At 59.2% G+C, this 11,465-nt stretch overlaps 1 protein-coding gene across 1 annotated transcript; it reads left to right on the plus strand.

Annotated features, from left to right (window-relative positions):
* Positions 1 to 1,034: 1,034 nt before the first annotated feature.
* On the plus strand, positions 1,035 to 10,334 carry CEL (carboxyl ester lipase). Its single transcript, XM_058524401.1, has 11 exons — positions 1,035 to 2,213; positions 4,435 to 4,585; positions 4,671 to 4,793; positions 4,979 to 5,176; positions 6,033 to 6,163; positions 6,328 to 6,435; positions 6,548 to 6,665; positions 7,897 to 8,083; positions 8,259 to 8,462; positions 9,339 to 9,536; positions 9,863 to 10,334. The coding sequence occupies exons 1-11, from the start codon at positions 2,148 to 2,150 to the stop codon at positions 10,176 to 10,178; spliced, it is 1,800 nt and encodes a 599-aa protein (XP_058380384.1). The 5' UTR covers positions 1,035 to 2,147; the 3' UTR covers positions 10,179 to 10,334.
* Positions 10,335 to 11,465: the final 1,131 nt, after the last annotated feature.

Below are 11,465 nucleotides of genomic sequence, written 5' to 3' on the forward strand. Positions count from 1 at the left end.
GGGGATGCAAAGGTAAGGGGAGCTGGCAGGGGTGAGGGGGATTCTAGCTAAACCGACCTAACAGGATTCTTGCTGAAGGCAGGCTCAGAGAGCACCTGGGGGATCGTGGAGGATGAGGAACCCAATCAGATACCCAGGGTGGTCAGATATGGAGGGTAGGGGATTCTGGTTAAACCAACTTAACAGGATTTGTGCTAAAACTGGACAATGCAAACATGCCTAGTTCAATAGAGGAGCCTGAGCAGAGCCTGGTCAAGGAGAGAGTGTCAGATGGCAGACACTGGCCGAATCTTTTTTGGCTGAAATGAATGCCCTTAAAGTCAGCTCTCTAAAGCAGGATCAGCTAATGGACACATTCGACAAGTGTAGCCAGGAAGCCAGCTGGCGATTTTTGTTATTGGATGGACAGTGTTAGTCTCTTCTGGATATTTCTGGGACTGCTCCTTCAGCGTTTATTGATCTACTCTGTGCAGGACCGTGTGGGGCCCCTAACTGTTAAAAAAGTCAGTGACCACCTTTATTGTTGAGTGTAGGCCTCCTTTCCCTCTCCCCTCCTGGCTTCCACCCCCCTGCCTTTCCTCCTTAGCTGCTCTAAATAACTGCAGTGAATATCCCTGCACACAGGTCTTCCCCTCCTCCACACCCAGAATTACTTCCTTTAGAACAGGTTCTCGCAATTCGAAGAGCTGGAAAAAGGCGTGAGTTAACAAATGCGCTTCCTTGTCTGTGGCAGCAGCCCGCAAACCCTTTGCTCCTGGTCCTCCTACCCCTAGCTGACCACTCTCACCCCAGACTGGCCTGCATGCCCCTTCTTCCAAGAGTCCTGACTCCTCACTCCCACCTACAGCAGCCCACCCCTCGCCACCTTTCGAAACAGCCTCTCTCCCTCCGCTCAGCATCACCAAAGGTCTGGGCACCGCGTCGGGTAGACGTGTATCTGTAGATCCACGTGGGTCTTGGCAACAGCCACAGACCTGATGTAAGCAGGGCTGTGGGCTGTGTTAGAAGCACAGTCTTCTGGACAGCAAAGGGCCTGCTGGCCTGGGAGTGCTCTGGCTGTCCCCTGGCTCCTGATGCACCCCATCACTGGACATGACTGCAGTGGAGCCTGAGTGTCCTCTGTGAGAGGTGCCCTGGGATGTGGCTGAACTCAAAGGCACAGTCTTTAGGCCTTGTCCACGGTGGTCTTTCACTTCTTAATAACCCTCTCTGGTTGCCAAAGTAATACACATTCACAGAAACTAGGAGTGGCCTCTTTCGCTATTATCTCATACGTCTGTGCTCAATTTTCTCTCTCTCTCTCTGCCAGGTTATGCCCCAGAGTCTTTGCCCATTTCTGTGGCCAGAAAGCCCAGCCCTCCCTTTTCTTCAGGGAAGCCCTCAGGGCTGGGCTGGAGCCCCCTTCCCCACCTCCCTTGTGTCCACCCAAGCCTCTTGTCCTCCCATCCCAGGACTCATCGTGCTGAATGGGAGGCTTCCCCCACACCCCATGGGCAGGATCACCTCGTGCTGCTCTGGGTCCCCACAGCCAACTCAAACTGCACACCCAGTGAGCCCTCGGTAACAAGAGTCAGCCACACTGGCTGCCCTGCAGCACACAGCCATCTCTGTCCTGGAAGTCACGTGCCCAGTTCCCTGTAAACTTCCTCTGCTGAGCTTGGGGGGGCAGGCAGGGCATGGAGACCCCGAAGCATGCCCATTTCTCTGAAGGTGGAACCAAGCCCTTGTAAATAAGCTAGAACACAGGGCACTGTGCCCTGAGCCAAGCCCCAGCCCCTGCAGCGCCCCCCTTGCCACCTGCCTCTGCTCCCAGGCAGGCAGTAACCTGCACAGGTGCACTGTGGGCACCAGGGCGCCTGGGAGCAGCTGGCCCTGGGAAGGATGAACGGTCCCTGCACCTGTGCATGTACATGCGTGCACACCTGCGTGTGACCTTGGCCCAGCCTCAACTCGGCTGTAAACAGCAGATGTCTCCTGGCCTCAGGTCCACTGCCTGGCATGTGGCCAGCCTGCAGGATGGGGGCAGAGGTAAGAGGTGGGGAAAGGGACCCTCTTCAGGCAGCTGCTAACTCAGGCTCCTGGCTGGCGCCAGCCCCATAAATACCCCCGGGCCTGGAGGGAGGGCCCCACAGAGGCAGGCACACACCATGGGGCGCCTGGAGCTGGCTGTCTTGGGCCTCACTTGCTGCTTGGCGGTAGCGAGTGCTGCAGAGGTAAGTGAGAGCCCAGCAGAGGGGCGGGGGCTGCTCTCTCCTCCCGCTAAACCAGATCTGGAAACGGGACAGGGCATAGTGGAGGGAAGCCAGAGTCACAGGCAGAAAGAGCCAGCCTGAGAAAGAGAATCTCAGGTTGCCAGGTAAAAGACAGGATGCCCAATTACATTTAAATTTCATGTAAACCATGAGTAATTTTCGGTATAAGTCAGTCCAATGCAATTTGGGACATACTTATACTGAAAAAAAAAATTCATGTTTTATCTGAAATTCCAGTGTAACTGGGCGTCCTTGATTTTTATTTGCTGAATCTGGCAACCTGAGCCACAACACCCCTGTGATGTCGACATTGTCCGCTCTGAACAGGAGGGGAGATAGGGCCCAAAGCAGACGAGCAATTTGTCCAACATCATGCAGCCGCCAGTGGCTGAACAGGAATCTAGAACCCGGTCTAGTCCACCTGGAGTCTGGTTCCCAACATAACCTCCATCTTCCAGGAGGGAGTTCACACCCACCTGCTTGTTACGGGCAGCATCCCCCTCCAGAGAGAGTCCAGAGCCTGCTAACCCTCCTATAAAACGTGCCCTCCCTCACTGCCCAACCGTGGTGTGAGGAATGAGGCAGGGAAAGTGCCTCCAGGACGGAAGCCCCAACAGCCACACGCAGACGGTGTGGGTATGGCCAGAGCCTGCTCCCAGCGGGGCTCAAATAGGGGACCCCAGCCTCCCACCATGCTGTTCTCCAACCAGCTGCCTCTCCGCCCCTCATTTGCTCTCGTGGGCCCTGCTCTTCGCGCCCCTGCTGCCCCTGGGACCTGCCCCTTCACCCTGGAGGGTCAGGCGCTGTCCTGGCCCCGTCAGCCACTGAGAGGAGGTCTCTCTCTTTCTTCAGGGGAGTTCTTTTCTAGGGGCTGAGCAGTCCTGGGTTTCCGCCACTCTGCTCCAGCAGCCAGCGTCACCGCTTCCCACGCTGCCACAATGGCCAGGGTCCCCATACCCTTGGGCCCCCCACCTGAGGCCTCAGGCCAGTCTCAGTCACACAGAGACACTTCTGAGAGGTGACGTCCCCATCCCCCAGGCACTGACCTGGCCCTCTGCCTACCCCCAGCAGCCCGGGAGACTGGCCAGGAAAAATGCCCGGAGGTCTGGGACAAGGAGGCTCATCCTGGGACCAGAGAGAGGGAGGCCAGGCCTGGGCCCAATTCCTGGGCCCCCCGCCCCACCCCCACGGCATGTGGCAGGTGTCACTTCTGGACCTTTTGTCTCTCCAATTCCAGCCTTCTCCACCCACCTTAGCCTAGACCATAGAGGGTGGCTGGGATCCCTCCTGGGCCTGGGGGTGTGGGGCTGCCCTGCCCTCACCCACCTGGAACCTAGCACAGGTGAGAGCCAGGAAGCATCCACTGGCGCTCGCCCTGGACGGATGGAGAGGCAGTGCTGGGAGGGGACAAGAGACTGACTCTGAGGTCAGACAGCCACTTCGCAGCAGGGTGACTTCAAGCAGGAAAGCTCTGTTCCCTCTGGGGACAAAGAGTAGACGAGTGCCAGCCGCCAGGACCCTCCTGAGGATTGGCTGCGTTGGCCCACGTGGGGCTAGCTCTGTTCAGGGGCTGGAAACACAGCCCAGTTCTGATGGTCTGGGGTGGCGTCTTTCCCAGCAGGGAGCACAGAGGCTGTGAGGACTTGGCTCCAGGCCACAGACTCCAGGCCAGCTAGACAGCGCAGGGAGAGATGAGGGAGGAAGAAGAAGGGCCCACCGTTCAGCAGGCTCACGTTGATGTACACAGAGCATCTACCACTGCCAGCTGCTGGACAAGCAAACAGGCCAGAGGGAGACACTGCTGACACCCATCTTACAGATGGGTAAACTGAGGCTCATGGTCAGAGCTGGTGGCCATAGCCAGAATCAAACCTCCACCCCGCCTCTCCTGGCCTTCTCAGAATGCTTCCCTGAGTGGAACACATTGGTTGAACCAGCTTCCTCTGAGATACAGAGAGCAGGACATCCTCCCCGCCCAACCCCACGGGGCAGGGGATAAGCCTCAAGCCGGATCCTCAAGCAACATGGGCCAGTGGCAGGGGTGCAGCCTCGGTTATAGTGCAGATTAGCCCCCTCCTTGAAGCTATCTCTGGGGAGCCTCTGGGCCCCCCTGGGCCTGCTCGGGTCACCCCCACCCCCATTCAGGCCAACCAGACTGAGCCTGCCCGCCTCTCCCTCCCAGCTGGGCGTGGTGTACACGGAAGGAGGCTTCGTGGAAGGCGTCAACAAGAAGCTTGGCCTCTTTGGTGACTATGTTGACATCTTCAAGGGCATCCCCTTTGCCGCCCCCACCAAGACCCTGGAGAACCCCCAGGAACACCCTGGCTGGAAAGGTAGGTGGGTGCCAGCGGCTGCGGGCCAGGTCCTACGGCTGGGGATGGCAGAGGGCAGCCGCCATTCTCACGCCAGCCCCCACAGGGACACTGAAGGCCACCGACTTCAAGAAGCGATGCCTGCAGGCCACCATCACGCAGGACAACACCTACGGGGATGAGGACTGCCTGTACCTCAACATCTGGGTCCCCCAGGGCAAGAAGGAAGGTCTGTTCATCCTCTCCCACCCTCCAGTCCCCGCGCCCTACAGCCAGAGGCCCAGGCCCTAACCCTGGGTTGTGTCTGGGGCTCCAGAGCTGAACTTCCCTGAAATCAGCACAGAGTGAGCGTGAGGGGAGCAGGCGGGAGGGGGGCCGGGCATCTGGGGTCACCATCCTGCTCCCCTGCCTCAGTCTCCCAGGACCTGCCTGTCATGATCTGGATCTACGGAGGCGCCTTCCTCATGGGGGCCGGCCAGGGGGCCAACTTTCTCAGCAACTACCTGTACGATGGGGAGGAGATTGCCACGCGGGGCAATGTCATCGTGGTCACCTTCAACTACCGCGTTGGCCCCCTGGGCTTCCTCAGCACTGGGGACCCCAACCTGCCAGGTCTGTGAGGTGCCAAGGGCATGAGGATGGGGATGCGAGTGCACCCAACTCCCCAAGCTCTGAGGGTTGCTCCTCATCCCCAAACAACTCCTGACAGGCCCCTGGAAAGCCCAGAATCCTATTCGCAGAGCCAGGGAGCTAGAGATGAATCGTGAGACCCAGGAGCCCCTCGGCAGCTGTAGCGAAAGAGAAGAGGCTGCCAGATAGCGAGCCATCCAGACAGACACTGACAGAGTGACAGACTGAGACACAGAGAGACCCAGGGGAGCAGGGACAGGGGCTGAGTGAGAGACAGAAAGACATTGAGGCGGGGACCCAGGGGGACACAGAAGCCGCAGGACAGACAAGAAGCATGGTGGCATTGGGCCGGCCCCATGACTTAGCGGTTAAGTGCGCGCGCTCCGCTGCTGGCGGGCCGGGTTCGGATCCCGGGCGCGCACCGACGCACCGCCTGTCCGGCCATGCTGAGGCCGCGTCCCACATGCAGCAACTAGAAGGATGTGCAGCTATGACATACAACTATCTACTGGGGCTTTGGGGGGAAAAAATAAATAAATAAATCTTAAAAAATAAATATTTAAAAAAAAAGAAAAAAAAGAAGAAGCATGGTGGCAGGGAGGGAGAGAGACGAGCAGGCCTGGCCTTCCTGCTCCCCTTCCCCAGCCTGAGCCCTGCCCCCTCCAGCACCCACCCGACCAGCCTCCTGGGGACCCACCACATGCCATCCCAGGACTCATCCACGGTCCCTATGTAGTTGAGGACATGTTCATCCCACCCACATGGATTGTGCACCTCGTGTGGCACCCCAGCCCCAGCCAAGGGCCCCAATGAAGGCCCCTCCCTGGCCCGCCCCCAGGTAACTATGGTCTTCGGGATCAGCACATGGCCATTGCGTGGGTGAAGAGGAACATCGCAGCCTTCGGGGGAGACCCCAACAACATCACCATCTTTGGGGAATCAGCCGGAGGTGCCAGCGTCTCTCTGCAGGTCTGGGGACCCTGGAGCGGGGGGACCTGCCTCCAAGGGTGTAGGAGGGAGCCGATGGGGGCGGGAAGGGAGGGGCTCGAGCTGACCTCAGGGTTTGTCCTTGGCTGAGCCTGGGGTGCGCAGGTGGGGAGAGGCCGTGGTGACAGGACCTCTGTGTATTGCAGACGCTCTCTCCCTACAACAAGGGCCTCATCCGCCGAGCCATCAGCCAGAGCGGCGTGGCACTGAGCCCCTGGGCTGTCCAGAAGAACCCCCTCTTCTGGGCCAAGAGTGTAAGGAGGAGCTGCGGTGGGAGGGGCCTTCCTCCTTCCCGCTCTCTGCCCCGACCTCATGTTCTCGGCCCCAAGCACTCTTCTCAGCTACTTGCCTTGCCCACCCCCCCAGATCGCCGAGAAGGTGGGCTGCCCCGTGGACGATACCTCCAGGATGGCCAGGTGTCTGAAGATCACCGACCCCCATGCCCTGACGCTGGCCTATAAGATGCCCCTGACAGGCACAGAGTGTGAGTGGGCCGGCTGGGCAGGGGCGTGGGGGCTCCGGGGGGAGAGAGGGCACGCTCCTGGAGAGGAGAGAAAGCCCGGGTGTGAGGCCTGGCCCCGTCACAGCTCGCTGGCGTCCCTAGGCAGCTCGCTGCCACCACCACCCTTGCAGGCCTCGGTGGCTCCAGCTGCAAGGGGAAGAGGGGGCTGTTCTTTCTTCCTACCCTCCGTGGGTCATGACCCCTCTGAGAAGCCCCACCACCCACACATGCACATATCCACAGTGATTTGCACACAATGTTCGGGAGATTCGTGGACCTCAGACCAAGAGCCTTTGTACTAAATGACCGTTCATTCTTTCCTCCATTCATTCATTCACCAGATGTTTACTGAACACCTGCTGTAGCACTTGGCCCTTCCAGCTCTGCTACTCTGTACCCCAGGAGGGCTGGTGGGACCCCATCAGCAAAGCCTACGAGGGTCAGCGTCCTCAGCCCCGTAGGCTGGAATTCTCTCTTGCTCATTCTTCTAAGGCAAAGTGCAATGGGGCCCCATCATTTACATCTTTACCTGACGTGAATTAAACCATAAGTGCCAGGCGAAACCAAATCAAAGCAAACAATATCGCCCCCAGTGCAAACCAACTATTTCCTCAATGGGAGGACAAGCGGGCTGGGCCGGGCTCTGGAGGCCAGCGCGTCCACCTCCCCACGCCAGCTATGCGGTCCTCTCGGGGCCAGTTCAGGGGTCTAGAGGGCAATGCAGATCCTGAACGTTTCTGGCTAACACACTAGAACCCAGCCGTCAGAGGGGGCACCTCTTTCTCCATCCGCCCCTTGGTTACTCCCAGGTCTCCCTCCTTCCTGACTTGGGGTCGAGGGAGAAGAGGGGGAGGAAAGGGACTTGACAGGGATGGGACGACTTGGCCTCTAGACCAGTGGTTCTCAACCTGCGCGATTTCGCCCCGGGAACGTGTGGCAGAGTCTGGAGACAGTTTTGATTGTCACAACTCGGGTCGGGGGGTGCTGCTGGCATCTAGTGAGTCTAGGCCAGGGATGCTGCCAAGCACCCTCCACGCACAGGACGGCCCCCACGACACAGAATTATCCTGCCCCAAATGTCAGTAATGCCCAGGCTCAGAAACCCTGGTCTAATCAAAGGAGGGAGGAGATGGAGGCAACTCCCGCCCCGGAGGCCGAGGGGAAGAGCAGGTGGGTGCTGGAAGGCACGAGAACATGCTGTTTTCCCACTCAGACCCTGCGTTGCACTACCTGGGCTTCCTCCCTGTCGTCGATGGAGACTTCATCCCCGATGACCCTGTGAACCTGTACGCCAACGCTGCCGACATTGACTACCTCGCAGGCACCAATGACATGGACGGCCACATGTTCGCCAGCCTCGACCTGCCAGCCATCAACAAGAACAAGGAGGTCATCACAGAGTAAGCAGGGGGCGCAGGGCCAGGGGCGGTGCCCGAGGACAGCTGGGGAGGCATCAGCAGAGTGAGGGAGTTAGTACCGTGTTGGGGGGCTATCCGTGGCTGTCTGCTGGATGGGGGTGCAGAGACCCTCCCGTGGGCACTGGCGGAGGGTTCAGTGCCGGCTTGGTGCCTGCAGGGAGGACTTCTACAAGCTGGTCAGTGGGCTCACCATGACCAAGGGGCTCAGAGGTGCCAATGCCACCTTTGACGTGTACACCAAGCCCTGGGCCCTCGACGCGTCCCAGGAGACCAAGAAGAAGACCGTGGTGGACTTTGAGACCGACATCCTCTTCCTGGTGCCCACAGAGATGGCCCTGGCCCAGCACAGAGCCAACGCTGAGTGAGGAGGGAGGGGCGGGGGGGGCCCACCTGGGACCGCTGATGGGCGGCTCACAGGTGTCTGGGACGCCTGGGAAGCCACGCTCGGGTCCCCACCTGTGCCCGCACCATCTGCCTTGCCCAGGCCTGACAAGATTTTAGAGGGCCCCTCCTCCCTCCCAACCTCAGGGGGCTTTACAAAACCCTCCCATGATCCTCTGCCCAGCCCAGCCCTGCATGCTATCCCTCACCTCACATCCTTCCCGCTGGCAAGTTCTTGAGTCTACTTTCCATCCCTCATGCTGTGTAGGAGAAAACACTGGGTAATGGTCTCTGTCGTGGGTTTCAACTTTGGCAACTTTCAAAATAACTGAAGCCTGTGGCCCCATTAAAAACCTCCATATAAAAATAGCCAATTAAAATAAAAAACTAAGTTAGGAATGCTTAAACAGTAGGAGGATAAAATTACTCCCAGACGCACAGGAGGAAAGCTTTGCAGCAGCTAAGCAATGAGTTTAGCCCTGAGGGCCTCGTCAGTCAAGGCAAAAAGGGAAACATCTGGGGGCACGTATCTTGTCCAGGCCAACGAAGAATACAAATTCACCTGCAGAGACAAAAAATCTTTCTTGATACTGAATTATAGGAGGAAGATGCCTCAACACGTTTTGTGGAGGTGAAGTATAAATACAACGAAAATCGTAGGACCCATGAATCTATAAATTTGGCCCACAGCTTCCCCTCCCCAGGTGTAAGAATCCCAGTTTCTTCGTGAGGCTTGTGGGAGTTCCCCGGACCCTTCCCTGCTCTCCCTATGGCCTCCCTCTAGGGCCCATCTCTGGGCGAGGTGGCCCCAGGTGAGCACCCTGCCAACCTGGGCGGTCTCCCCTCCCCTCCTCAGGAGTGCCAAGACCTACGCCTACCTGTTCTCCCTGCCGTCTCGGATGCCCATCTACCCTAGCTGGGTGGGGGCCGACCATGCAGATGACATCCAGTACGTGTTCGGGAAGCCCTTCGCCACCCCTCTGGGCTACCAGTCCCAACACAGGACGGTCTCCAAGGCCATGATCGCCTATTGGACCAACTTTGCCAGAACTGGGTAAGGCGGGGTGAGGTTGAGCCCAGAGCCTCTTTGCCTGCAGGCCTGGGTCTTAGTCTGTTCCCTCGCTGATAGTGAAGCTCCCCGAGCCTCGGAACCCACTCTGTATGTGAAGATTAAGAGCTACTGGCTGGGCCAAGACCTGCATGTCTTGGGGCTCCACGTGCCCAGCCAGTGCCAGGGATACAGGGAGGGGCCCTGAGGGTTCGGGGCAGCACAGAAGGCCGAGGACTGCCCAGGCACGCGAAGCTGAGCCAAGCCAGAGGCACAGGTCTCCAGCCTCCTGTGAGCCCCCAGCCCCCACCCAGCCTTTTCTTACCTTGCAGGGACCCCAACACGGGCCACTCAGCCGTGCCCACGCACTGGGATCCCTACACCCTGGAAAGCGGCAACTACCTGGAGATCAACAAGGAGATGGATGGCAGCTCCATGAAGGAGAACCTGAGGACCGACTACCTGCGCTACTGGTCCCTGACCTACGAGGCGCTGCCGGCGGTGGCCAGCGAGGGGACTGTCCCTGCGCCTCCGACGGGTGACTCTGAGACCACCCCCGTGACCCCCATGGGTGACTCTGAGGCCACCCCTGCGCCCCCCATGGGTGACTCTGAGGCGGCTCAGATGCCCGTAGTCATTGGTTTCTAATGTCCATGGCCCCAAGAGGCCACACGGTGGGACCCAAGGGCACACCCCTCCGCTCTCGAGCTCTTCCTGAATAAAGCCTCATCTCTCATTGGCTGGCATCTTTCTTTGCTCCTGAGACCCAGGAAGGAGGGCCCTCAGTTGACAGCACCAGGCGCTGGGCCCAACACACTTCCTCCAGGCGACAGTACTATCCTCATTTTAAGGAGGAGGAAACAGGTTGGGAGAAGTTGTGTGTCAGAGCCAGGACTGGCACTCAGGCCAGGGTCCCTCCACACCAGCATGCTGGCTCCGAGGGGCTGAGCTCTGCCCCAAAGGGTGGGCAGGGCCAGCGGCGGCCACAGCTGAGAGGGAAGCTGGGCTGTGCAGGCGGTGGCCTCCTCTGGACTGGTGGAGCCCAGCCACACCCAAGTCCTCTGGGGTGTGGGGAGTGACCTCTGTTCTAACTGGGGTCAGGGAACCAGCCTGGGAAGAGAAACAGAGTCTGCCTCCAGCTGGATCCAAGTCAGAGAGAGAATAAAGTATCATACTGCAGGGTGGGAAGCAGAGGGTGCAGGAGGGCTGGGCATTGGGGGGCCTGCTGGGTGGTGCCCGAGGGCTCCGGCAGAACGGGGGGCTGGAGGCCGAGGTCAGAGTCAGGGCCCCCACCTCTAGGAGTTTGGACCCGGGCACTGCACCGAGGGCTTAACCAGCCTGACCTCACTGTGGCCACGTGAGGTGGGCATTGTGAACATCCCCATTTTAGACACTTACAGATATTTAGAGCGAAGCAAGGCCCTGAGAGGGGGTCATGTGCTCCAGGTCATCAGAGCAAGGATTCAAACCTAGAGACTCCAGAGCCAGTGCTCACAACAATGCCAGAGGGCTTCTTCTCTACCCCTACCCAGTCCTTAGTGGGGCGGGAGGGCTGAGAGAGGATTCCAGAGTGCTGGTGTGCACGTGGGGCAGCAGCACCAGGGACCAGCTGGCCACTCTCTCCCTCTCCAGCCGCAGGTGGAAGACTGAGGCCTGGGAGCCATGTCCTGCTGCCCCACGTGGCAGAGCTGAACAGAGGCAAACCTACCTCTCAAGGAGCAGGGGCCTCGGGCTGGCCGGGGGCCACTGTGGCTGCTCTGGGCTTCCTGGCTTGGTCAAGGACTCTCAGGTGTGAAGGGGGGATCCCCTGTCAGAGACTGACGGGGATGGACCCTTGCTGCGGTGCGGGCCTCTCCTGACTGCCCCTGCTCTTGACCCATGGAAGCCCAAGGATGCAATGTGTCCCTCCTCTGCCATGTTAGTAAGCACACGACT

This window comes from Diceros bicornis, chromosome 28, assembly GCF_020826845.1.
Source record: "Diceros bicornis minor isolate mBicDic1 chromosome 28, mDicBic1.mat.cur, whole genome shotgun sequence".
NCBI lineage: Eukaryota > Metazoa > Chordata > Mammalia > Perissodactyla > Rhinocerotidae > Diceros > Diceros bicornis.

What these genes read in the sequence shown, in the direction of transcription:
- CEL (XM_058524401.1), top strand. Translation starts at nt 2,148, where the DNA reads ATGGGGCGCCTGGAGCTGGCTGTCTTGGGCCTCACTTGCTGCTTGGCG. An exon ending in CGGTAGCGAGTGCTGCAGAG is followed by an intron (nt 2,214 to 4,434) that starts GTAAGTGAGAGC and finishes TCTCCCTCCCAG; the next exon opens with CTGGGCGTGGTGTACACGGA. An exon ending in GTGCCAGCGTCTCTCTGCAG is followed by an intron (nt 6,164 to 6,327) that starts GTCTGGGGACCC and finishes TGTGTATTGCAG; the next exon opens with ACGCTCTCTCCCTACAACAA.